We start from the raw sequence: 26,437 nt of genomic DNA, 5'->3' as shown, positions 1-26,437 counted from the left end.
TGGTTTTTAGGTGCTAAAGATAAAGGTGGTGGACAGAAGAGAAAATATCCCCGAGTGCATGCTGGAGTCGGTCGAGCAAACCAAATATTATGTATGTTTGAATTGTGGGCATACATTTCTATATATCGTCTCCCTAAACTTGAGGTAGTAAACATGTATGAATAAAGCAAAGAGAATGGGGAAAGGGCTCCCGGGAGCGTAATTTTATTGGGGTGCTCCGTGCGGGCCTTTCCGAGGAGGGAATGCTTGGGGAGCCGTCTGAACGAGGTGAGGAAGCCAGGCATGTGAATGACGGGAAGCGTGTTCCCGGCAGCGGGATTATCAAGGGGGAAGGCCCGGAGGCAGAGTTACACGAGACTGTGCAAACAAAGGTCTGGCACGGTCAGGGCACGGAGTGAGCTGCGGGTAATACTCCCGCTAAGGTCACCGTCACCGTCACCACGCCCGCGGAGCTGAAGGTGGCAGGCACGGACTCCTGACTCCCGTTCCCAGATCCTGGCATGGGTTGTCAGTGCTGGTGTCTTCTGTCCCATTCCCGGGGACCCCGGGGAGGAATGCCCCGCACCCAACGGCCGCCGCACCTATCTGCAGCACACAGGCGTCCCTCCCCGCTGCCCGTCACGCCCCGCCCACGAAGGCTTCCAGAGTCGGCTACTTAGGTCAGTTTCAAGGGCTGCAGCCACTTTTCCCTCCGTCCCCTAAACAGCACCCAGACCGGGGCTCTGCCTACAGTATAGGCTGTTCATTGGTTTTGACCATCCCCTTCCCCCACCCCTCAGATTGACGGCAGCCTGATTTCGGTCTGGGACAGAGAAAGCAGAAGTGGCCTTGAGGATCTGGGCCCCCATAGACTCCTAGGTCCTTCCCTGTTCTGGACAAACCTTTGTGGCCCTCGGGGTATGTTTGGCCACGAGGAAGGAGGCCTCTACTGGCTTTTCTTCCAGGTCATTTCGCAGCCTGGCTTCTTCCCCTCTGGCCCTCTCCGCTGACATCGCCTGCCCCCAGACCGTTTCCTTCCTCTCCCCATCTCCTTCCCGCTCTTTACGGCTTCCGGCTTCCTCCACAGGCCACGTCCCGCACACCTTTCAATGCCACAGCGTGGGGGGGGGGAAGGCAAGTACTCAGTCTAGAAACCTGAGCTGTGGGAGGGATTCCTCTTCCGTAAAGAAATGCAACTTTATTATTTTCAAGTACACACGGAGTATGTCAAACTAATGTCTTACAAAAAGGTCACCAAGTAAAGGTCTTGCAAATGTTTCTTTAACGAACACATGAGAACTGATTATAATTAGCCCAGGCTACTTCTACATAGATATTCCTAAAGTGCTTCAAAAGGATTGTTTTAGGTAGACTCAACAGGCCACCCCCAGTGATGTGGTTTATGCCCTTACTTTGCTAGACACGTGCCCTTTTTGTTGATTGTGCAAAGAGAAGCTTTGTGCACAGTCAACACATCTCGGGTGAATCAGGCCCAAGTTCGTCTGGCTTCCAATCAGGTTTCCGAGCCCCAAGCCGTGACTCGCTCGTTCTAAGGTGCTTCTGAACAAGTGACATTCCAGTGTAGCGGGGCGAGCGCCCCCGGGGAGGCTGTCTCTGGGCCGCCTTCCTTTCTGCCTGAGGCCTTCCGTTCCCCTTAGGTGTCTCTTGCTCGGTTCATCTGGGTGTCTGTCTACAGGAACTTCCCAGCGCCTTCTAGGCCAGGCTTAGAGAAGCGGCAGACGCGCATGCAGAGCAAGACTGTTAGTCTTGGGGTTGGGGGGGGGGGTTGGTAAGGGAAGGAAAAGGACCTCCCGTAGGAACCTGAAACTAACTCCCCATCTTGGAAAGTGGGCGAAATGATCACTAGCGGGAAAGCAGTTTGCCCGGGAGGAACAGCCCTCCTGACATTTGCTCTCTCGTGGGCCAGAGCTTCTGCCCATGCTCACGACCTAAGCTCATTCTGCGTGTCCCCGGAAGACAGGAAGGTTCTGGAAGTTCTCCACCCTGGTTCCCGCTGATGGCCAGGGAATTCCTGGAATGGAGCCGGTTCATCAGGATGGGCACAAAGGGGAAGGGGGTGGCTGGGGCAGGGAATGAACTGGTGGCTGTCCCTCTGGGAACAGCATGGAGGGAGGGCGTCACCAGGTGCATGGGACGGAGAGCGCTGGAGCATCTGGGACACCTGGGCCCCAGGGCCCAGACGACACAAGCTGGGGGTCGGTGGGGACTGCCTGGTGCACGGGTGTGGGATCCCAGGGGAGCTTCCGGATCGAGCTGGCCTGCCTTTGCTGCTACTCTGGCGACATGTGAGCTGGCAGGAAGCTTTAAGAGGGCAGGACGCAGGGCTGGTGATGCCACACATCAGCTGTCCTGTCCTTGGCCCTCTCTTCCCCGGCTCCCTTTACTGTATCTGTCCGTCCGCCTCCCACCCCCCCTGCCCAGCTCTCCCCTAGAGGTTCCTAACCAGCCTTGCCCGGGGGGATGGGTGACTTCTGCAGCCAGCTTCCCTTTCCGGCCCCACACCTGGCACTCACCAGGAGGAACTGCGTCTCATCCCCAGCGGGGGCAAGGGGCAGCGTCTGGCAGGAAGCAAAGGACAGGTGGAAGGGACAGTGGGGTAAGGCTGGGGAGATGAAGGGACATTGGTGATCTGAGACGGTCCCCTCCTCCTGGTTCAGACAGGTCCCTGCCTTTGGGTGTTGAACTGTTGTAATGGCAGGTGGGTGTGCAGGGACAGAACAGGGAGGGCTGGGGTAGCCGTTAATGCCTCGGAAAAAGTGGACCACAGAGCGGAGCGTGTGGAGTGGGATCTGGGAAGGACCCTGATGTGTGGGGTCTAACCCGGTTGTTTGTAGTCAGGTCTGCAAGGCAATCACCCCGAGCTTAGTTACCCATTCCCCCGAACTTAGCCTGCTGAGTGGCCTCATTCTCCCTCCCGGACCCTCCCCTGACACCCCCCAGTCTTTTTGCATCACCACCCCCAGCCCCCTCCAGGCGCCCTTGACCCTGGTCCTTCTTCAGGCGGCTCAGTAGTACGTCTCCTTCTCCACCCAGCCTGTGGGAGAGATGGGGGTGGGGCGCGGTGTGAGTTCACGGGGGCGGGGGGCAGAGATCTGTCTCCACAGGCTCGGGGGCTTACGGCCACGTGCAGCACAGGCCTGGTGCAGGGGCCCAGGGAAGTCTTGAGGAGGGTGGAAAGGGAGGGGAAGAAATCAGGGAGCTGGGGCCCTGGGGTTAGGGAGGCTTGTATTTAGCACAGTTCAGGGTGGGCACAGAGTGGGTTGGGGGTGAAGATTCAGGGGCCATGGGGGTAACAAATGAGTTTCGAAAGGGGCAAGCACCCATTGTGGCCGTGCAGAGATGTGGCCATGGGGCTGGCTGCTCATGGTTTTTCAGAAGTCGGAAATTTGGATTTTATGGGAAAGCCTCCAAATTTCAGTCATTGGACCAATTAAAAAACACACCCACCCAGCAAAGGGCAGACCAGACCAAACGATATCCGTGGGTCATATTTGGCTTGTGGGCCATCCATTTTCAATTTCCAGTAAGTGGTCAAAAATGCTTGTTGGGAAAACAAAACAAAACAAAACAAAAAACTTGGTCGATGCCCAGGAATCAGGAGGCCGGGTTCTAGAGCCAGGTCCTTGCTTTATGACCCCAAACAAATAAATTCACCTCGGCACCTCTCCATGTCGGTAAAGTGTGGAAGCGGGACGAGGTGACCTGGAGGGGCCCTCCCAACTCTTTGTTCTCTGGTCGCGGTGGAAGGAGTAGCCTGAGGGCCACCTGTGTGTCAGGAGGGCCCAGGCCTGGCAGTAATGGGGTTCGGCAGGCTCAGGGCTCCTAGGACCAGGGGCCCCAGGATCTGGGGGACATGAGGAGGAGGAACGAGGATCCGCAGTAGGAACGCTTTGGGCGTGGAGCCCGGGGCGGGGTGGCCAGCAGTGGGGTGCAGCGGCGGGGCGCAGGGGTGAGGGTCGGGGGGGCTTACCGCCGGGATACCGCCGCAGGATGAGCTTTCGGACCTCATCGTAGATGAATATGAGGAGGCTGTAGGGGAAGGCACAGAACCACCAAGTGACCCTGCAGGAAAAAAAGAAACGGGAGAGTGTCAGGGGCATCCCAGGGCGGTCGCAGAAAGTAGGGTTTGGGGACCAGAACCTCGCGGGGCCCTTCTGACGACACACTCACTTGAGTGGGTACATGCGGAGGGCCACACCCATGCCCGGGCAGTAGGACAGGAAGGCCGCCAGCGCTGTCTCCTCCAGGAGCCCAAAAATCAGAATCTTGTTCCTGGAAAGACAAAGAAAGGAGGCGGTGTTGGAAGGCGGGGTGACGTGGGGGGAGATCCAGGGAGACCCTTGGTGGTGGAAGGGGCAGAGGCCTGCCCGGGACCCATCACAGACGTCGCCCTACACCCTCCGTCTTCAAACACCCCCTTCTCAGGCTGCACAAAACCAAAGTAGATGTTCTTTACGTTTTCTGCCTTCGGATTTCACCTCCGACTGTTGCCCATAACACATATATTCATCCATTAAATGAACGTTTCCAGTGTGGGGGTTGATGCGCTCTATGTTGGAGATGCTGTGGTCAACACAAGCTTCCCTCTGCCCTCCCGCAGCGTATGGTCTTGTCACGGGTCCCGGCCTGCGGTCTGTGTCAGTGCGTCTGCCTAGCAAGGGGCTTTGGAAGTCCTTTGCCTCAGGATTTGTGTACGTCTTTCACACTCTCAGGGCCTCCCCGGCCCTGGTAGTTGCTGCTCGTCGAGATCCCATAAAGAGGAGAACGTTTGTAAAGCACTTAGCAGAGAGGAAGGCGTCCACTCACTGGAAAGGAAATGCTAGAAATGTGCCCACGGTCTGGGAACCGAAAAGCAGGATAGAGCAAGGTTCTGAGAGCAGTTTCTGGAGTCAGACAGCAGAGTCTAGTCCCAGCTCTCCCACTTACTAGCTTTCGGCTGTAAGCGAGGTTCTGGAACCTCTCTGAGCCTCATGTTCCTTCCCTGAAACATGGAGATACTACCCGTATATCGTAGGCTTGCTGGGGACAGGATAGCTCTGGAACGTTCGCAGGGTGCGGTTGCATTACTGGTCAGGCTGTTAAAACCTCACGCACCACATGTCTTTTTGGGCCGGGGCTGGTACTTCCCAAGCTTTCCACTCACTAAAGGATCCTTCCCATTCTTTCTTGACCACGTTCTAATGGATTGTTGTCTCTCAGGCTACATTTGTTAATAAGTAATGAATACCATTTCCCCATTTAACATTGGAAATATACACGCTTTCCAAACAGAGCCTCGTGTTAGCGTGGGATCACGGATGGCCCTTCACACCCATGATTCTGCCTAAAAGTGAAACTTCAGGAAGCCTAACAGCCCTCTCGTAGGTGAGTGGTCTCCATAAGGCTTTGGAATCTTGCAGCCAGCATCACTGAGGACCCCAGGACCCCGGACCCCAGGTGGGGCAGCCGCTGGCCAGTGGCTGTTGGTATCATCAGTCCCCCTTCTCTTTTCCATTTGTCTCTCAGAAGGCTGGAGGCAGCTGGGCTGTGTGTTCCCACCTTCCTGTGTCACCTGTGTGCAGCACAGCATGTGATCCCCACAGCGGGACCTCATGTCTTCGATTTTCTGCTCCCGGTCTCCCCTTACCGCACCATCCAGCTGGTGGACTCTCCTTCCGTCGTGTGACCTTGACTTAGCCAATGGACTTTCCACCTTCCTCTCCCCGGGATCTCAAGCCTATTAACTTCACCAGGGTTTTGGCATCTCGCTCTCCCCCCCCCCCCCCCCCCCCCGCTAAGAAATTAGCTCAAAACTCACTTGGGGAATCGCTTCCGCTCTTTGCAGAAGAGAATGGCAGTGATGCCTCCAGAACGAACCACCGTCCATGCCACAGTCACAGAGTAATTACTGAGTACCGAGCAGGTGCCAGAGGGACAGGCGAGCCACCCAGGGCAGTAGCCAAGAGCTTGGGCATTCGAAGCAGACCCGGGTGAACGCTTCCCGCCTGGGTGACCTCAGGCACGTCACGGAACCTTTTTGGGTTCTCTGGTCCATAAATTGGAAATAACACCTATCTCATTGAGCTATTGTGAGGTTAGACAATGTGTTTGAGTCACAGCATGATGACGGGCACGTGATAACTCACACTCTAAGAAGGCAGCGAACCTGACTCCGAGCAGCTCCCAGCCCCCATGAGGATAACACAACTCCACAGGCCGGGTGCCATAAACTGGGGCTACCTGGGCGTGGGCGGGGGGAGCACAGGGCACCCGCGTTTAGGGCTGGGCAGAGGGTGGGATGGGTGTCACTAGAGTGTGAGACGAAGGAGGGAAGGAGGGAGGAGGCACACGGGAGGAGGGAGGAAGACAGCAGACTCTGCCGGGGGAGGGGTGGGGTGTGAGGGGGCCGGGGGCGCTCACTTCATGCCCTGCTGGAAGACCGAGTTACGGCGGGTCTTGCAGATGATGAGGTCGGCCCACTGCACGACCACGATGCTGGCAAAGAAGGCCGTGTGGCAGGTGAACTCCACCACCTTCCGCTGCTCGTAGGTCTGGGAGGGGGGCAGGCAGATGGGGTGGCGTGAGAGGCGAGGGCAGGGGCCCAGGGCAGCGTGCTTGTGGCACTCGCTCAGCCCCGGACACCAGGCACCCTTCGCCCCCAGCCCCCGTGGGCCACGAGGACCACTCCTGCCAGCACTGAGCCCGCCCTCCCCGGCCCGGGTGTCCCCGCTCGAGGCCCCACTCACCCACTCCTGTCCGTAGCTGTCCTCTAGGTCATTCATGGACCGGTCGTCCCAGTCCAGGCGGATTCCCAGCAGCCGTGATGGCAGGAAACCATTCTCCGCCAGGATGACGAAGTAGGTGAAGAAGCCACCCAGTGCCTGGATCATCCCTGTGGGGAGTGGGCAAAGACAGGCCCTGGGTCAGAGGAGGAAGCAGAGTGAGGCCAGAGATGGATGTCCCTGACTCCTGGGGGGGGGGGGGGGGGGGCTGGTCCCCGGCCTGGGATTTCGCGGGGGGCTCCTCCCCCGACAGCTGGGCAGAGACTTGTCTCGGGGTCCCCCCGGGGCCCCAGGGCCCCTCCGCACCGATCTGTCCATAGGCCATGCTGATGAGCCTCTCGTTCACCAGCTTGTCCGTCTGAGGGTTCCTGGGCTGCCGCTTCATGATGTCACTCTCAGCCGCCTCGTAGGCCAGGGAGATGGCCGGGACCTGTGTGAGGGGCGCGCGTTGGGGCGGAGGAGGGCAGCGGAAGGGAGGCGACAGGTGCACAGGACCGTCAGTGAGGAAGAACCTCTGATGCAGTTCAGCACACGTTATTAAGACGCTGTTACGGTCCAGGTCTCGGACTTCTGTTCCCTCGACCGTCGCAGCCTGGCCACGTGCCCTGGCTGCCCTCTTCCACCCCCCTGCGCCCGTGATCGCCTCGCCCGTACCCCGCTCCGACCCCCGGCCTCACCATGTCTGTGCCCAGGTCGATGCAGAGGATGGTCACGGTGCCCAGAGGCAGGGGGATGTTGGCGATGATGAAGAGCAGGAAGGGGGTGATCTCGGGGATGTTGCTGGTCAGGGTGTATGCGATGGATTTCTTCAGGTTGTCAAAGATGAGGCGGCCTGTGGGAGGTGGTGAGGGCGTCAGGGAGACGGGAGGGCCCCCTCCCCGGCCCAGGCACTCGAAGCATGGTGGCCCGTGTTCCCCAGAGAGGGGGAATGTGTGTTGGAGGGGAGCCGAGGCGGCATGCGGGTGCCTCTGCGTTGGGGTCCAGAGGCCTGGGAAGCCAGCGCCGGCTTAGCGTCCCCGACGCCACCCCAGCCCGCGTGGCCCCTCACCCTCCTCCACGCCCGTGACGATGGAGGCGAAGTTGTCGTCCAGCAGGATCATGTCGGCGGCCTGCTTCGACACGTCGGAGCCCGAGATGCCCATGGCGATGCCGATGTCAGCCTTCTTCAGCGCGGGGGAGTCGTTCACGCCGTCCCCCGTCACCGCCACGATGGCCCCCTGGGCGAAGCACAGAGGGACTGAACTCACCACTGTGACCCATCGGGACCCGTCCCAAAGCTCACTCTGCTCCCACCATCCCTTGTCTCTGAAGGTCCTCGTGCCCGGCCCTTCCCTCTCGGGCTCTTCCTGAGACGTTAAAACTCTCGGGGGCCTCAACTGGCAGCCGTCTCAGGGCTCAAGACAGGGTGCTCTCGGGAGTCTCCTCCCCGCCCGAGGAGGTTTGGGGCTGGGCTGGGCGGGGCCCCCCGAGGCGCCCCCGTCGTCCTCACCTGCCTCTGACAGCCCTCCACGATGATGAGTTTCTGTTGCGGGGACGTCCGCGCGAACACGATCTCCGTGTGGTTCCTGAGGATCTCGTCCAGCTGCTCCGACGTCATGTCCTTCAGGTCCGAGCCGTGCACGACGCACGCCTTGGCTTCTCTGGACGGCGGGGGCGGAGGTGGCTGAGTCCCCTGCGTCCCCACGCCCCTGCCAGCCGCCTGCCTCCACCCACACCCCCATCACTGGGCCGCAGGGCCCCCGCCGAGTTGGGCTCCCAGGGCCGTGGGCCTCCTCCCCCTGTCTCCATGCGTGGCCTCCTTGTCCCATCTCTCCCTTTGAGGAAGAGTGCATCCTCACTGAGCACAGTCGTTGCTAGGCAACGTGCTTGTTCTCTTACATGCCTCTCGCCCCCGTGGCCACCCTGCAGTGTAGACAGCACCCTAAATTTGTAGTTGAGGGAACGGGGGCTCAGGACGGCAGAGTGACACCTCCGGGGTTACACAGTCAGTCAGTGGCACAGCCTGGACACATTCAGGACCGAGCAGCCGTCACTGAGGTGTCCCAGGCAAGGCCTGCAAAGTCCCAGAGGAGCTATCCAAATGCCCCCGGGGACACTCGAGCGCTCTGTGGGACAGGCTGGGTTGATGGGGGACGGGCTCCTGGGAACGCCTCACCTGGGGTTGACCTGGCTGACAGGAATGTTGAGCCGGGCGGCGATGTCCTCCACAGTCTCATTGCCCTCTGATATAATGCCCACACCTTTGGCAATGGCCTTGGCTGTGATCGGGTGGTCCCCAGTCACCATGATCACCTAGTAGGATGGAGAAAAGAGAAAAGAACAGCAGTGTTCGGACCCCCTCCCAACCCATTCCTTTCCCAAAGTCAGAAAAGGCCGGACCACCAGACGGTGGGATTCACAGATCCCAGCCCAAATGGCGCAACTGTGTGTGTGTGTGTGTGTGTGTGTGCGTGCACGTGTTGAGTGGGTGACAAGTTGTACTTAAGGGATCAAAGATACTTCACCAGGGTGGAGGAAAGCCTCCACGAAGAGTAACAAATTAACGAGGATCTCTTGGAAGAGGAGCCTCAGAGACCGTTTAGGAGTTAGGATTTCACGGGATACGAGGCCGTCCCGGCTGGAAGGACCCCTCATCTACCGGTGAAGGACAAAGGCTTAGAAGGGGCCGTGACTCAAGGTCCCTGGGAGCCGGGAGCAGGAGACGGTTTTCTTAGTGCCCACTCCGTGGCTGCAGGCCATCCAGCAGGGCAGAGGAGGGATGCAGGGGGCACAGCCCCCCTTCCCGGCCCTCGTCTGCCTGTACATCTGCCTCTGACACTCCTTCTCCACGGCGAGGAAGGGGATTCTTGCAGAATGGACGGCACTGCTCGGGAGGGTGGCTGGCATCCGAGAGGCCGGTGACGAGGCTCTCGGTCACGAGCGTGAGCGGATCGGAGCCGGATGAACAAGCATTTGCACGTGCGGGTCTGTGGGCAGATGTCACAGACCCCGAGGAGGAAGCCCCTTCAAGGCCCCCTGCCTTCTCTTGCACCCCCATGAGCCCCTGCACCTGCCCCCTGAAGGCCACGTGGGCCTCCCAGTTGAAGACAACAGCATCTTTGCGGTCCTTATGCCGCGTGACTCCTCTGAGCATTCGGCCCTGGCCGCCACCCCCTCCTTGAGACCTGCTTGTCTGCATGGACCCCATTATTCCCGGTTGCCCTCCCCGCTTCTTCTGGCCCTTTCCTGCCTCCTCGGATGGCCGCCAAGTGCAGCGGAAGGGGTGGCTGTGGAGGCGGACGGACACCGCCTGAGCTTGGACACCGGCCCTCCCCAGTGTCACACCTCGGACCCGTCTTTTCACCGCGTCTCGGCCCAAGGAGGAGACGAGCCCCACCCTCCAAAGTCGTCGTGAAGGGTAAATGGCGCCAGCTGGGCACTCAGCACACGTGAGCTGGGACGCCCCCCTCTCCCTTCCTTCACTCGCTCCTCTCTCTCTCTTCTTGCCTCAAGACTGGTGGCCCTGGCTCCATCCTTGTCCCCTTCGCTGACCCCGGTTCTCTTCCCGGCCAGAACGATGCAACGGACTCGCCGGCCTTCAGCTGCACCTGTGTGCTGGTGAGCCTTGCTCTCCGGGCCCGACCCTCTGTCCTGGGCTCTAACCCGAGGCCAGCTTCCCCTGGGATGTCTCTTCCCGGGCGTCTCATGGACGCTTCCAACTGAAGGTCAAAAGGGAGCTAGCTCATCATGCACTCCCGCCAGCACGCCAAGCCTGCCCTCTGTCCCCGTCTCGATACGGTCCTGTCTGTGCATTCTGTCCCTTTGTCCCTGCATCTTCCTCACTGACCATGTCCAGCTCGGTCACTATGTTCTCAAAGCATTTCTCTCATGTGACTCCTCGCCTCCAGCCCGTTGCCACCGCCCTGGTTCAGGGCCTCACCCCTTGCCTGAACTATGGCAGCGGGCTCTCTCCCTGCCTCCTTGCCTCCCGTCCTCCTCCAGATCCAGACCCTCCGCACGGGTAGCCTCCTGAAAGCTGGATCAGCCGGGATGCCTGTGCTCTCTGGGGACTGCAGGATGAAGCCCAAGTCGGGCATTTAGGCAAAGTCCTTCCAAATGGCCTCGGCCCAACCTCCCAGTCTCCTGTGCCGCTCGCCTCCCCCCACACCTGCACCCCACGTGCAGGCTGACGCCATCAGGGCACGCACTGTCTCTGACCTTGACAGCCTTCCTCTCCCTGCCTCACAAGACACTCCAGCCTTCGAAGCCCAGATCAAATATCGTGCGCTCTGTAAAAACATTGTCCAGTTCTCTGAAGCAGAATTAACTGCTCCCTGCTCGGAGTTCCCCGGGGGATCCGTCCCCAGGCCTCCGTGACGGCACCGATCGTGGCCAGAGGCAGCCTCACCAGCAGGAGCATGGCTTTCCAGACCGTGTACCATGCTTCACATATCTGATCCGGCCCTTACTGGCAGATTTATTTTGGGAAAGCGACTTACCCCCTCTGAGTCTCAGCTTGTTTTATTTTTAAATGGGGATAATGACGCCTCCCTCAGAGACAGAGCGGTTACGGGGTTGAGAAATCGTTTACGGACACACATACACACACACACACACACACACACGCTTCAGTGTGGTAGTTAGGAAAGGGAGGGCTGCCTTGGGTCAAACCCCGGCTCTACCACTTAGGACCACGTTCCTTCGTGCCTCCGCTCCCCTCTTCTGTTCGAAAGGAAAAAACCGGTGCTTACGCATCAGGTTCTTGCGGAGATTAAATGAGATCATACGGGTTAAGCGCTGAGAATAGTGCCTGATTCACACGACCGGCGGTTTGCGTTATGCGAGTACCTGGCCCGTGGTAGGCTCACGACCCCAGCTCTCAGAGTGTTCTGTGACTAACCGTAGGGGCATTTATTTCCCCCGGGAGCCCGTGAGCGCCGGAGGCCAGGCACCACATCTCCTTCGTCTTAGAATGCCTGTGCCTGGTGGAGCGCCTGGCCCTCCGTGGACGGGCGGCTTGAACTGATTGGGCATTAGCTGAGACGCCGGAAAAAGAAGAGCCAGCCGCGGCACCACGACTGGCGATGAGACGGGTTAAGGGGCTGGCGAGGAGGGTGTCTCGGAGACAGGAAAGCGGAAAGGGTTTCCGTCTGTTTGTTGAACTCGGGCACCCTGAACAGTGCCTGGTCCCCGGGGGGTAAACGATAAATATTTGCAGAATGAAGAACGAGAACGAGGCACAGAGGAAGGAGTGGCCCCTGGGGAGCACTTGCAGTCGGCCGCGAGGGTCCAGGAGGGGTGTGTTTGGGGGCTGAGGACGAGAGCCAGTCGCTGGGGGCGTGGGGAGGGAGTGGGCGCCCACAAGAGCCTGCTAATCCCACCCCAGATGCTAGAGAGCGTGGACATTAGTCGGGAAGTTGGACAGCCAGGTGTCCGAAGCACGAGTGCCAGATGGGCTCAAAATCAGAGTAGAATGAGAGAGGGAGGCGATGTGCATGGTTACCTTGACCAAGAGGGACCAGAGCGAGAGCTCCAGGCAGATGGACAGCTTCTCCTCTGGGTCCGTGGGAAGGTGGCCACCCGTGGCCTGGGTGTCCGCGAGGCAGCAGCCCCTGCAGGCCCTTGACCTTCGGCGTTGGAGGACGGGGGGAGGAAGGGAGGGCGTACCTTGATGCCCGCACTGCGACACTTGCCCACGGCGTCCGGCACGGCAGCCCGGGGAGGGTCGATCATGGACATGAGCCCCACGAAGCAGAGCTTCTCCGTGGGAAAGTTCAGCTCGTCTGTGTCAAATTTGAATCCGCGAGGGAACTTCCCAGAGGGCAGATTCAGCTGACAAAACCCTGAGGCGGGCGGGAGGGAAGAGTGTGTGCAGCCAGGTGCCTGCCTGGCTGTCCCCAGAGCCCCCGCCCTGGGGAAACCACTGAGGCCCGGACAGCCTTGTGGGCCCCGCTCCCGGCTTTGGCCTCTCACCCAGCACGCGCTCCCCCAGCCCGCCCAGCTCCATGTAGGCGTTCTGAAAGGCATCTTGCATTTCCTTGTCCAAAGGGATCTCCTTGCCCTGCACCAAGATGGTGGAGCACCGGTCCAGGATGCGCTCCGGGGCTCCCTTCATCACCAGCACGTGGCTCTGGGGGCTGTCTTCCCGCTCGTGGATAGACAGCTGGAGGGAGGACAGGTGGTTACAGCGGGGGCCATACTCGTCCCTGGTCCTGGGACAGCAGAGGCTGCTAAGGACACCTCCCCTAATAAGATAACCCCTGATCTATCAACCGTTGTCAACAGAGGGAGGGCCTCTGCGTGTGAAGGGGAGTTGGGGCGTCATCGTCCCAGCCCTGTAAACTGAGCGTCCTCTTCCCCTAGGACATTCGTTCACCTAACAAATGTTTGCCCAGACCGGCTGAGACAGGCACTGTGCTGGCGTGGGGGGCGGCACCCGCCGCCAGGCTGGCCTCAGTGTGCTTAGGCGGGGAGTTCTTGGCATCGAACAGAAGCCTGCGGCCTGAGGGGTACCCTAAGGCAATTTCAGGGGTGCCGCTGGGCGGGTTGGGAGGCTGGGGCCAGAGCTGGGAGGGCGACGGGCTGTAGTGAGGAATGGAAGTTTGGAAGTCAGAGGGGGTCATTGCAACCAGACATGGGTCACCGCGGCTTTCCTGGGGGACGAGGCCGGGGCGAAGGACGCGGCCGAGGCTCCCACCCTTCCTAGGTCTTGCGCGGCCCCCCTCATTTCGGCCCCCTCCCCGCCCCCGTGCTGGTGCCCGACCGGACCTGGTACTTGTTGGTGGAATTGAAGGGGATCTCCGCCACCTTGGGGTTTCTATCCCTCATCTTCCTCACGGAGCCGCAGGACAGCTCGATGCACTTGAGCAGAGCTGACTCGGACGCGTCGCCGGCTGTGTCCCGCTGCCGGAGGAGAATTCAGGGTCACATGGGCCGAGGGAGGAGGGCACCCAAGCACCCCCCCACGCCCCGAGGCTGTCGGAGGGTGTGAGCGGGGGAGCTGGGCGTCAGCAAGGTGGGCAGGTGCCGAGGCGCCCCACCTTCGACACAGAGATGTTCTCCTGCCCGGCCTTGAAGACAGCGCGGTTGCAGAGGCCGGCAATCCGAGACAGGGCCGTCCACGTGGGGGATCGCTTGTCAAAAGTGGCCCCTGGGAGGCAGGGAGGGAGAAGCTAACCCTAACCCTAACCCTCGTCTGCCCCCCTCCCCGCCTCGCGGCCACGCGGGCGCCCTGGGCGTCCTCCGGCCCCTCGCCCCCTCGGAGCGCCCGCTCACCGGACTGATCTTCGGTGGTGTCGGCCTCATGGATCTGGTTGTCGAACCACATGTGGGCGACGGTCATGCGGTTCTGGGTGAGGGTCCCCGTCTTGTCCGAGCAGATGGTGGACGTGGAGCCCAGCGTCTCCACCGCCTCCAGGTTCTTCACCAGGCAGTTCTTGCGCGCCATGCGCTTGGCGGTCAGGGTCAGACACACCTGGGAGAGGGAGGGGAGGAAGAGGGGCTGAGCCTGGAGCCGGGCGTGTGGTGACCTCGCCCCGCACCAGGGGTCCCGCTCCGCCCACACCAGGTGGGATCTACACGCGGGTGGCGGATGGATTCGATTTCGGACGTTCCGCGCTGAGACCAAGGGGCGCGTTCGGGGAAGCGAGGCCGCGCCGCCGGAGTCCAGAGCGGGCCAGCGCAGAGCTGGGCGAAGGGGTGTGACAGCCGCTGGCACAGAATGGGGTGTGGTGCCTGGGGTGGGGGTGGAGAGCAGAGCTCGAGGCCTGAGAATCAGGGTCGGGGGAGCAGGAGGAGACCGCGCAGGGGGCAGAGGAGAACCGGAATAGTGACGCGTCGCGGTGCTCAGTGGAGGGGAGACTCCCAGGGGGTGGACAGCGGTACCCGCTTCCGCGGCAGAGTCGAGGAAGGGAGCTGGTGACCTTCGGGGGAGGCTTTACGGCACGGTTGGCCGCGGCTAGCACGTCGGGGGTGAGCAGGTGGCTGCCTCGCGCCCCCGGGAGAGAGACGGCGAGCCGAGGCGCAGTCCCTCCCGAGGCTTTTCAGGCTCCAACTCGGAGCCATCCGTTAAACGGGAATCTGATAAGTGACTTTGGGGGCTGGAGGCGAAAACATCGCTGAGAAACGGTAAGCCCCTTGAGGAAAAGGGTGGCGAGACCCTCCCCGGGTGGCGCTCGGCCTGACCCACTCACGGTGACAGTGGCCAGCAGCCCCTCGGGCACATTGGCCACGATGATGCCGATGAGGAAGATGACCGCCTCCAGCCAGCTGTAGCCCAGGATGAGGGAGAGCACGAAGAAGGAGACCCCCAGGAACACGGCCACCCCCGTGATCAGCTGGATGAAGTGTTCGATCTCCATGGCGATGGGCGTCCGCCCGACCTCCAGGCCTGAGGCCAGCGTGGCTATGCGGCCCATCACTGTCCGGTCGCCTGTGGCAATCACGATGCCCCTGGCCGTGCCTGCAACATAGAGGGGAGCCCGGAAGTGGAAAAGGAAGGCCGCGGCAGAGGAAACGAGCCTCAGACTCCGGTCCCGCGGGCCGCGCCCGGGAGGCCGTACCCCCCGTGGGTGGCCGTCTTCCCCCTGGGCAGACTACCCGTCCCAGCCCCCGCCAACCGCAACTCCTTTCCTCTTGTCCTTGGGCCCCGAGGGGAGACCTTGCGGGTAAACCCAGAATTCAAAGGGAGGAGGAATGACATAAATGAAATAAAAACAGCGTCGGTATTTTGGTAAAATCAGTCTCCGGCTTGTTATGATCCGGAAGTATACGATGGGCACGGAGGAAAGCACCTGTTACGGGTTTTCCGTGTGGCCTTGAGACTTTCTGTCTCAACGTGGGGCCTGAGACCGCACAGAAGGAGCCAGGCGGTCACCGACCCTTAGGTAGACACAGGTAGACCCTTGGGTCTTCCTCTCGAGGGGAAGAGAGAGAGAGGGAGAGCGAGAGGGAGGGCGAGCTCTATGAGGAAAGAGCACTCAGGTAGGGGCTGGCCAAGCGTGGGTTTGCACTCCCGTTTGACTTCCCGCCCAGGGATGGGTTGCCTTCATAACGAAAAGGGACGGTGCTGTGTTGCACCTGACCGGGGCCTGCGACGGAGCAGGCCTTCGACAAATGTCAGCTCCCTTCATTCCTCGTCCTTTCTCCACAGCCCATTTCAGAGTAAGCAACGCGAGTATTTTACTAAGCATTTTTACCAATCGCGGCAAACGTGGAGCACGTTTCAGAATCTCAGGACGTTAAAAAGGTAAGATATTTAATGCGTGGCGATTTGCCTTATAGTTCCGATTTGCTAAAGGAGGGGAGCGGCTCAGAGAGACATAATACCCTGGGGAGAAGTGAGTCGGGAAGGAAGGGAGTGGAGGGGGAGGGGGCCCGCGGCCACCTCCGGCCCGTCCCAGGCCCCAGGTCTGGCCAGGCCTCTGTCCCCAACAGCGCTTGCCGTTGGGCTCTCTCCGAGGGGGCACGGCCGCAGAGGGAGGGGTTTCCGGTAGGCTTGGGCTCCTGCCTTTACGCGGTGGCAGCTCGGGAAGCTCCCGTTGGCCCTGGGTCATGTCCAGAACCCGGAACAGAGATGGGGCGCACGGGGCAGACTGAGGGGGGTGCCCGGTGTTCAGCTGGCTCGAGCCTCCCCAGCCTGCGTGCTGGTCAGAGCAAGGGTGAGACAGGGAAGCAACTAGTCCCCGAATCAGGAGACACGGAACCAATCAGTCCAACCGAAGACTTCTCGGAGTCGAGGCTGGTTTGGGGCATGGTGCGTGCTGTGAATCGTGTGCGTTTGTGCCTGTGCGCGTCCTGTGTGGAACGGTGTGTGTGGAAGGGACCGGTCTGGAACGGGCTGCTTCTGCTCTTCAGGGCTCCGTGACCCCTCGGTCCCCTCCCTCTGCCTTAGGCAGGACTTTCGAGAACTAGGTAAGGCCGCAGCCCCCAGCCCTGCCTGGGGGTTCGGGATTCGGACCCTTCCTTCCGTGGGTGCTGGGCTGGGGCGCTCCCACGGGGCCGGCTTCTCACCTTCCACACAGTTGGTAGAGAAGAAACAGATATTACGAGTCTCCAGGGGGTTCTCGTGGGTGAACTCGGGGGAGCGGGTCTGGGGCTCCGACTCGCCTGTTAGAGATGAGTTATCCACCTGCGGAGGAAGCAGGCGTGTGGGCGCGAGACGGGCTGACACACGTGTGCACACACAGCTGCCCCCGGACTCCAACCACGCTCAACCTCCGCCACACGACGGGCACATCACCCTGGCCCTCATCACGTGTTTACTCAGCTACCGTCCATGCCCCGGTTCGGGATCCTGGCTCTCGCTTCTTACGTGGCCTTGGGCTGGTTACCTAACCAACAAAACCTCCTCCATTTACCCATCTGTAAAACGGGGCGTGTAACCAGAGTCTCTGTGTCACACAACTGCAGGGGGCGCCTCCTCGAACATCACAGGCTAAGAAAATGGAACCGCCTAGGGTCGTGCACGGTCGCCCTTGCGGCCACACACCACGAGAACACTCGCCTGGCAGAGTTAAAGGGGCAGCTGTGGGGGGAGGGGCACTTGGGGGGGGGTTCTGCCGGTCGAGCGTCCGACTCCCGATTTCAGCTCAGGTCACGATCTCCCCGTTCGTGAGTTCGAGCCCCGCATCGGGCTCTGTGCTGACTGGGCGGAGGCTGCTTGGGATTCTCTCTCTCTCTCCCTCTCTGTCTGCCCCTCCCCTGCTCATGCTCTCTCTCTCAAAATAAATAAATAAAACTTACAAAAACAGTAGCATAAGTGGATGTAAATAAAGCACCTGACACATAATAATGCCCGCGACACGATTGCGTGAAGCGGATGTCAAAGAAACGCCTGACACACAGCCACGAGGAGACGATCCACAAACGCTCCGCGGGAGGCAGGGTTCGGCCGGGTGGCGCGGGGGCAGGTGGCCACTGGGCCTGGGTCTCCCCACCCTGCAGCCTCTAACTGGGCGCCCCCACCCCAGCTCTGGAGGGCCTGCGCCTTCGGGCCGCCACCTGGCGGCTTCCTCACCTTGCAGCCGTGAGAAGAGATGATCCGGAGGTCCGCGGGCACGCGGTCTCCGCCCTTCACCTCCACCAGGTCTCCCACCACCACCTCCTCCGCGTTGATCTGCATCTTCTCTCCTTCCCGCACCACCAGGGCTTGCTGCGGAGGGGGGGACCCAGGCGTCTCACGACGCGCCCGGCCCGCCAGCACCTTCCTCTGCGTGCTGGCCTCCCCCCTCTCCTCCACCCCTCGAGGAGAAGGCACTGCGCCCTTAGCAGTGAAACTAGGTCCTGGCGTGGAGAGCGGGAGGGTGTTTCCGCCCACGGCGCTGAGGGGGAGGAGCTGGACGCTTCCAGAAAGCCCGTGGCCCGCCTTGGAGCCCCGTCCGGCTGTCTACCTGAGGCACCATGTTCTTGAAGGAATCCATGATCTTGGAGCTCTTGGCCTCCTGGTAGTAGGAGAAGCAGCCGGTGACGATGACCACGGCTGCCAGCACCACACCCAGGTAGAGCTGGAAGGAGAGAGGTTCGAGGGACTTGTTCTTCTCCCAGCCCGGGAAGGCCAGCTGCCCCTCGGGTGGGCATCCGGGGCCGCCTTTGTCCGTGACCGGGTGCGGGAATGGCAGAAGACCTTCTCCCCAACCTCCCCCTCCAGTCTCCTTCCTAAGAAACGGAAGGGGCGGGGAGGGTCGTAGGGAGTTCCCAGGACCAGGCCTCTCCACCTGACGCCCGGGGATGCAGACAAGCCCACGGAGGTGGGAAGGACAGGGAGGGGCTGGCTCATTCGCGGATGTGTGTGCGTGTGTGTGCTTACAGATATACAAAGAAGCCTCGCCCCCTTTCAGCCGAAAGGGCAGAGGGGCCCGCGGGGCTGTGATGTGAGGGCCTTATTCCCTGCCCTCGCTTCTACTGGGATTCGGGCCTGAAGGACAGAGCCACGGGTGGTGGGCCCAGGGGTCGGGCGTGCAGGCTCACGTTGTCATTGGATGGTTCATCCTCCATGGCGGCCTGGATGCCGTAGGCCAGGAAGCAGAGAATGGCCCCGATCCACAGCAGGATGGAGAAGCCCCCAAAGAGCTGGCGACAGAACTTGACCCACTCAGGGGTGGTCGGGGGCGGGGTGAGGGCGTTGGGCCCATCCCGAGCCAGAATGTCCTGGGCCCGCTGGTTGGTGAGGCCCTGAGGGAGGCACGGACAGGCGTGTGAGCACCTCCTCACCGCTTCCCTGCACCTGTTCCCGGGCAGGGGAACAACGTCCGTCCGGGTGGAGAGAAAAATCCCACCCGGTCGGAAGGGGTGGGGGACCGTCAGGAGAGGTCACACCGGGGAGGTGGCATTTGCAGTGAGCGCTGGAGGCCTCGAAGCCCGAGGAAGGTTCAGACTGTGGCCCCAACTCTGGGCGTCCTCGGGTTGAGACACTCGCTGGTGAGGGCCGTGGTACCTCCTCCGGAGGGAGCCTGGGTAAGGCTGTCTGGAGAGGCCTCTGAACTGGCTCCTCCCACCACCCGTCTTCCTTCAGATTCCCCTTTTCAGCCAGGAGAAACGGCCGGTGTGCTGACCATCAGCGTCACAGGGCTCTGAACCATCTGTCGCTTCCCCCAGAGGCTCGCCCGGCCCTGCTCCGCGAGCGCCAGGCTGGTTCAGACGTCTCTCTCTGCACCCGGTGTCGCCCACACACGGTTCTAGAACCGCGCTCCACACGGGGCGTGGGAATTCTGCGTCACCTTCTTTCCTGCCGCCAGACTTTGAGCGGCTTGGGGACAGGGGCCACGTGGTTGTCTTTCTATCCGTGCACTCATCGGTCTCCTAAGTGTGAGTTGAATGCCTGCTATGTGCCGGGCTCTGTCACCAGCTCTGGGGATCCAGAGCTGGACGTGACCCGTGACGTCCCTGCCCCGTGGAGCTTATGACCTGGTGAGGCGATACACGATAAGTAGTCGTCACTGCCAGATCCTTAAGAAAAATAAAGAGGGGCGTCTGGGTGGCTTGGTTGATTGAGCGTCTGACTTCGGCTCTGGTCACGAGCCCCATGTGGGGCTTGGTGCTGACAGGCGGAGCCTGCCTGGAATTCTCTCTCTCCCCCTCTCTCTCTCTGCCCCTCCCCCGATCGTGTTCTCTCTGTCTCTCTCTCCCTCTCTCTCTCTCTCTCTCTGCCCCTCCCCCGATCGTGTTCTCTCTGTCTCTCTCTCCCTCTCTCTCTCTCTCTCTCTCTGCCCCTCCCCCGATCGTGTTCTCTCTGTCTCTCTCTCCCTCTCTCTCTCTCCCTGCCCTTCCCCCGATCGTGTTCTCTCTGTCTCTCTCTCCCTCTCTCTCTCCCTGCCCCTCCCCCGATCGTGTCCTCTCTCCCTCTCTCTCTCTCTCTCTCTCTCTGCCCCTCCCCCGATCGTGTTCTCTCTGTCTCTCTCTCTCTCTCTCTCTCTGCCCCTCCCCCGATCGTGTCCTCTCTGTCTCTCTCTCTCTCTCTCTCTCTGCCCCTCCCCCGATCGTGTCCTCTCTCCCTCTCTCTCTCTCTCTCTCTCTCTGCCCCTCCCCCGATCGTGTTCTCTCTGTCTCTCTCTCCCTCTCTCTCTCTCTCTCCCTGCCCCTCCCCCGATCGTGTCCTCTCTGTCTCTCTCTCCCTCTCTCTCTCTCTCTGCCCCTCCCCCGATCGTGTCCTCTCTCCCTCTCTCTCTCTCTCTCTCTCTCTGCCCCTCCCCCGATCGTGTTCTCTCTGTCTCTCTCTCCCTCTCTCTCTCTCTCTCTCTGCCCCTCCCCCGATCGTGTCCTCTCTGTCTCTCTCTCCCTCTCTCTCTCTCTCTGCCCCTCCCCCGATCGTGTCCTCTCTCCCTCTCTCTCTCTCTCTCTCTCTCTGCCCCTCCCCCGATCGTGTTCTCTCTGTCTCTCTCTCCCTCTCTCTCTCTCCCTGCCCCTCCCCCGATCGTATTCTCTCTGTGTCTCTCTCTCCCCCCCTCTCTCTCTCTCTCTGCCCCTCCCCCGATCGTGTCCTCTCTGTCTCTGTCTCTCTCTCTCTCTCTCTGTCCCTTTCTCTCAAAAATAAACAAAAAAGAAGAAGAAAGGCAAAGGCGAAGAATTTTCAAAGGGGAAGTCAGGGAGGGCCTCCGGGAGGAGGTACGCACCCACCACAGTTTCGACTGACGCTTTGTTTCCCAAAACGGTGGCCTTGGTAATCTGACCGTGCCGCTTGCTATTTCTGTGACGGTGGGAAGCTCGTCCCCCTCCACGAGAGCCCTTGCTGTCACACACAGGTCTACAGCACCTGACCCCTAGGTCTGGTGAGGATCAGGGAAGTGGACGGTAGGCGTCGCGTGCACCGTGGGGCGCACAGGTTACCGTGAGGGCAGGAAGGGGTTAGCATTTCACGGAGGTCACTTCCCCTGAGACACGTGTCATCGGAGCTGCCTGGGGCGGACGACGAGCCCCGCCTGGAGGGTGCCCCCGGGGGCCTGGCTTCCGGGTTCCCAGGAGAAGGGCAGGGAATCCGGGTTCCAGCTCTGGCTCGGGCCCCAGGAGTCACTGGACCCTGGGCCTCAGTTTCCTCGTGGGTGCAGAGGACAGGATTCCAGCTCTGAGGCCCCTCCTACCCACGGGCGGCCTGGCGCCCTCACTCCCAGCCCCGCCGCTCACCTTGGAGAGGTCCACTTGGTATTTGCGGCCCAGCTCGTCCAAGGACAGCTTGTGGTCGTCCTGAGGAGGGAAGTCGAGTTACTCGGGGGCCGGAGGCTGCGCATCGTGTCTAGAACGCCTGTGAGCGCCGAGGGGCTCGGGGCTGAAGCGGGGGGCACGGGAGGGGCGGCAATGCCTTCTGCAGGTGCGCTGGGACCCCCTTTCCACAGCCCTCGGGGGGCCGCGGCCCTCACCATGGCCACCTCCTTCTTCAACTCATCCAGCTCCTTCTCTTTCTGCTTCTTCTTGCCGCCTCCATTCTCCGCCGTGGTGGCCGCGGGCGAGTACTCACGGCCGGCCTGGGGGGGCGGGGGGAGAACCCAGAGAGTCAAGGAGGCCAGAGGCTAGAGCCTCTATTCCCGCCGGGCTGGGGGCAGGGGGCCCAAAGGCAGTGATGGTCCCCGGGGGGAGGAAAGGGTGGAGGGCGGAGGGGACCCCGGGCGCTCCGTTTGCAAACCAAGGGGGGGCTCACGGGCTCTATGTGGGGATTTCAGGGAAGGCCGAGGGGCTCAGAACTCAGGACCTCGCTCTCAGCTGCTTACTACTGGGCTTTGGCTAAGGTTCTGTTCGTTGAGCGAACCCCGCAGCCGGATACTAAACAAAACAGAAACTTTAAAAAGCTACCGTCTAAAGCTCTTTAGAATTCTGGAAGGCAGTGGCCAGGGCTGGGGTCGGGGCAGGGAAGGGTCCGCAGGAGATGGGGAGCATAGGGTCAGGGGGTGGGGCTGGAAATGGTACGAGCAGGGCTGATGCGCCCGCTGAGAGGAGCCAACGGTTGGAGGGTCAGCGTGAGCCCGGGGAACGGGGACACCAAGTGTGCCGGGGACCCTCTCCACCCGGCTGGGCGGCGGCCTGCCCGCTGCAGGGCAAGAGTGCGCGCCACGTGAGGCCCCAAGGCACAACCGGGTACGAAGGAACTGGGCCCCATTGTCCAAAATACAGGAAATCGTCTCTGAGATTACATCTAAAACTAAACGTGTGTAACCCTCGGGTCCCGGCATTCTTGGGTCCCCCCCCCCGCCCCGCCCTCGTGAGATCACACGAACATTTTTAACTGGAGCCTCATGAGCCTGTGTCCCCCTTCCTCTGCATGGTCTGTGGTGTTCTCACCACCGCCAGGCTTCCGGGGTCCCACAGGGGCTTCTTGGGGAAGAGCTGGGCGATTCTCCTTCGGGGGCTGGCTGGGATGATGGGGGAGGGGCTGAGAAGGGGCTGGGGGGCCATGACACTGCCTTCTCACTCCCTCCCCTCCCCTGCCCCCACATCCCTCAGGGCCACGTGTCCTTGTCCTAGAGGGAGGCTTGACTTCTGTCCCCTGCCTCCTTCTCCATTGGCCCCTGGGGCCGTGCGAGGCTTTCAGGAGTGAGCTTGTCTACACTATGGTGTCATTCATTTTTTCGTAAAGACTGGACCCCCGGATGGCATCTAGAGCCAACACATTTGTCCTGTTTTGCAAGATAGTGTGCATTTGTAAAAGGCAGCCTTTTCTTTTCTTTTTTTTTTTTTTGAACGTTTATTTTTATTTTTGGGACAGAGAGAGACAGAGCATGAACGGGGGAGGGGCAGAGAGAGAGGGAGACACAGAATCGGAAACAGGCTCCAGGCTCCGAGCCATCAGCCCAGAGCCCGACGCGGGGCTCGAACTCACGGACTGCGAGATCGCGACCTGGCTGAAGTCGGGCGCTTAACCGACTGCGCCACCCAGGCGCCCCGGCAGCCTTTTCTTTTAAAAGGCAGTTTTAGACTCACAGCGAAATTGAGCAGAACATACACAGAGTTCTCCCATCCCCCCCCCCGCCCCCACGTGCTATTGTCCTCACTGTCAACATCCCTCCCCCCCCCCCCAGAGTGGCGCATTTGTTGCAATCGTGAACCTGCGCTGGCACGTCATTATCACCCGGGGTCCACCGTGTACATCAGGGCTCCCCTGTGGTGTCCGCTCCACGGGTCCTGGACAAATGTGTAAAGGCTTGTATCTATTACGGCCTCACACAGAGCAGTTTCACTGCTGGGATCATGCATTCCGCACCCCCCCCCCCCATCAAAGAGTCAGGAGCCATCTGGGGAATGTGACAGCTGCCCTCATCACAGGCGTTCATGAATCCAACACCTGGAGGCATAGCAGAGGGCCCTGTGAAATCAGGAGCAGGGCGGCGAGCTCAGGGCGAGGTGGACGCCCTTGTCCACCTTGCATTCGTTTGTTTCCGTGAATCAAGCACACTTGGGGCTTCCTGAAGGCTGATCGTCTTGGGGAGACTGAAGCAGCCCACAGGAGAGGGGAAGGGCTCGCGGAAGGTTCTCCATCTCCCGGCCCAGAAGACCAAAGAGGGCTCATTTAACTGAATGGACTGACGTCCTTTGGGATCACCAGCTCCGTTTGGTGGAACAGAACGGGGGAATGGACGAAAGGCAGCAAAGGGAGCAGAGACAAGAGATGAGGCCAGACCATCTTCAAGGTGACCCTCCAGAGCTTCAGGGGTAGGAACAGGGCCTGGGCAGAGTGGCGGTGGGGGTGGGGCTGGGGCAGAAAAGCAGAGCCCGGAGAATTTCTGTACGTTCAGACGTGAAATGGCATCTGTGAAGTTAAAGCGCCCATGCACCTGAGGGCGTGTCGCATGGTGGTCGGGCTGGGCAGTTCCACGCAGCACCCCTTCCCCTCGGTTCCCACCCACGGCAGGCACAGAGCTTGGGACACACTGCCCCTTCCCCCACTCGTCCTGGCAAGGATCTCTAGCCCTGCAGCCAGGAGCCTGCAGAGATTTGGGGCCAGCGGGCTGCCCAGGCAAGAAAGAAAGAGAGGAAGCGAGGACCCCCCCTCTCCGCTGCCCCCCCCCCCCATGACAAGTCCCCCTCTCTGGGTCTTGAATGCTGAAGGAGAACAGAGAGTTCTTTCTGAGAGAGCCAGAGGCTGGGACAGAGTGGGGGCAGCTGGAAATCAGCCACGCTCCCCCCACCGCAGCCTCGTGGTGCAGCTGGAGCGGGCTGGGCTCCCTCCCTTCGTCCCTTCCCCCAGCTCCCACGCTGCCCTTCACGGCCACAGGGCGCGGGGCGAGGGTTAGGCCTCGCTCTGTAGTGGCGCTACAGGGGGGGAAGAGACGGGAGGCACAAGGGATCGTAGCAGGGGTGCGGTAAGGGGGGGGGGCTTTCCCTTCCCACGGGGTCTCCTGGCAGGTTGAACTCTGAGCTCCGGCCCTAAGACTCCCGATTTCGCCCAATCTCTCCCTCCGAGCAGAACCAGATCTGCTCCCCAACTTGTGCACAATTGCTGGGGTGGAGGGCGGGGGGCGGGGGGCTCCAGGGATGCCGGGGGGGGAGAGGCACAGACCCTCGGCAGCTGGGGTCCCCTGAAGAAGTCAAGGTCAAATTGCTTCCCAAGCAGGACCTCGCGTTCTAAGGTAGAGCTGGGGAGAGGGCCGCCTGCCCTGGTTCTCTCCACGTGGGGTGGGGGGATGAGGGGGCATGGCGGGTAGCTTCCCCTCTCCCCAGTGCAGCTGAGGGTCCTCAGATCGGGGATCTTCCCCTGGGCGTGACTTCCTGCTCGGTGACCCCCACAGCTCACAGGCAGCTCCTCGCAGACCCTCCCTCATCCACACAACGTGACATCGACGCTCACACATGCTTGCAGGCCTGTTTGCAAGTTGGCCTGTTGAGACGGAAACTCAGGTGCTCGCCCATGAGTATCTGCATCTGCTCCGGCCTGTGGAGAACACGTGTGCCACAAGCACACGTACACACACCCGCATACACGCTGGTTCTATTTATAGCTCCGACCCCAGCTCGGGAACCCTGGCGTCCAAGCCCGGAGTTTTCCCAGCTGCTAAGCTCAGTGCAATAACATGTCCTTGCCTGACCCCTCCCTGGGCCCAGAAGCTCCCCCACTTCTCCCCACAGGCACCCCCTTTCCTCAGCACCCTCCTCTGTTTCTCCCCAGACCCCTTCTCTCCAGCCAGGATTCCACAAAAGGAAAGCAGCCAGGCACAGTGTGTAAAGGGATTGGGTGACTTCTCTCCATATGGAAATTGCATTTCCAAGAATTCAGGGCCCCCTCCCTACCCCCCGCTCCCACCCCACTCCACGGTTGTTAATCTTCCCCCTTGGCATTCCCAGGGCTGCAGAATGTCATGGGCAAGGGTGGGCTGAGGGGGTAGAGGCAGCTCTGGGAAAGTGCTCAAAGCCCAGGGCATCGGGAGGGGTGCTGGGCCGGGGCTGGGGCCCGCATCGCTGTTCTGCCCCATGGCCCTCCCAGCTGCTGGCAATTCAGGGACCCTGGAGCTGGTGTTGGGGCCGCTTGGTGACTCGGGAGCCAGCCCTCCTGGCCTCTCCAACCTCAGACTGGACCCCCATCCTCTCAGCCTGGGACTCCCAGGGGCATGGATATTTTCGGGGGGTAGCAGAGGCAGGCAGCATTAACGGTGCCAAGTTCGGTTGGGCCGGGAGGCCAGGAGGGTCTGGCTAGAAGGTGGGGAGGCTCAGAGATAGGGATGGGGGTAGGGTGGAGGGCTGCGGGGCTAATCTGGGGGGCACGGTGAAGAGGAGTTCACTTGGGCACCCAAGTGCCGTGGACCCGTGGACCCGTGGACACATTGGCAGCTGGGAGACTGTCAGTCCGAGTTCACGCTGCCCCAGAGCTGGGCTTCTCTCTGCTCCTCCCCTCACACCCCTCCTCACCCCATCCTTCTTTCCCTCTAGCCTCCCTTACCCTCCACAGAGCCCTCTTTCTCCCTACAGAGTGACCCCTCTCTTTGGGAATACTTACCCCACGGCCCATCTTGGGGCAGAGTGGCTGGGGGGACTAGACAGGAGAGGTCACCAAGAGGATCCCAAGCTCACACCTCTGGTCTGGGACGGCCAGAGACCCCGGCAAACAGACAGAGCAGGCAGTCAGCCACAGGGTAGCTTTAAATAGGTCCCTCTCCCCCTCTCCCCCTCCTTCCCCTCCTCGGGAAAGAAACGTTTGTTGAAACAGGATCCCTGAGGACTCCTCCCCTCCCGCCCCTTAAGCAACAGGCGGGTGGACCAGGGACGGTCCATCTGTCCTGCTG

General features: G+C 61.0%; 1 protein-coding gene and 1 long non-coding RNA gene across 2 annotated transcripts; one reads left to right on the top strand and one right to left on the bottom strand.

Annotated features, from left to right (window-relative positions):
- Nucleotides 1-1,140: 1,140 nt before the first annotated feature.
- On the bottom strand, nucleotides 1,141-26,286 carry ATP1A2 (ATPase Na+/K+ transporting subunit alpha 2). The gene is made up of 23 exons (XM_045455108.1): nucleotides 26,152-26,286; nucleotides 21,590-21,694; nucleotides 21,357-21,416; nucleotides 18,708-18,911; nucleotides 18,131-18,244; nucleotides 17,758-17,892; nucleotides 16,752-16,869; nucleotides 14,933-15,201; nucleotides 14,016-14,214; nucleotides 13,781-13,890; nucleotides 13,509-13,643; nucleotides 12,714-12,903; nucleotides 12,408-12,583; nucleotides 8,917-9,053; nucleotides 8,251-8,401; nucleotides 7,810-7,978; nucleotides 7,439-7,593; nucleotides 7,068-7,191; nucleotides 6,726-6,871; nucleotides 6,400-6,530; nucleotides 4,171-4,272; nucleotides 3,971-4,062; nucleotides 1,141-3,034 (listed from the first exon to the last, which is right to left on the bottom strand). Exons 1-23 carry the CDS (start codon nucleotides 26,161-26,163, stop codon nucleotides 3,006-3,008), a joined length of 3,063 nt encoding a protein of 1,020 aa, XP_045311064.1. The 5' UTR covers nucleotides 26,164-26,286; the 3' UTR covers nucleotides 1,141-3,005.
- Nucleotides 9,292-11,238, top strand: LOC123586168. The gene is made up of 2 exons (XR_006706644.1): nucleotides 9,292-10,158; nucleotides 10,254-11,238. It is a non-coding gene; the product is annotated as an uncharacterized LOC123586168 (long non-coding RNA).
- Nucleotides 26,287-26,437: the final 151 nt, after the last annotated feature.

This window comes from Leopardus geoffroyi, chromosome C3, assembly GCF_018350155.1.
Source record: "Leopardus geoffroyi isolate Oge1 chromosome C3, O.geoffroyi_Oge1_pat1.0, whole genome shotgun sequence".
NCBI lineage: Eukaryota > Metazoa > Chordata > Mammalia > Carnivora > Felidae > Leopardus > Leopardus geoffroyi.
Note: the sequence above shows the minus strand (reverse complement) of the source record. Positions and strands in the feature narration are given on the sequence as shown.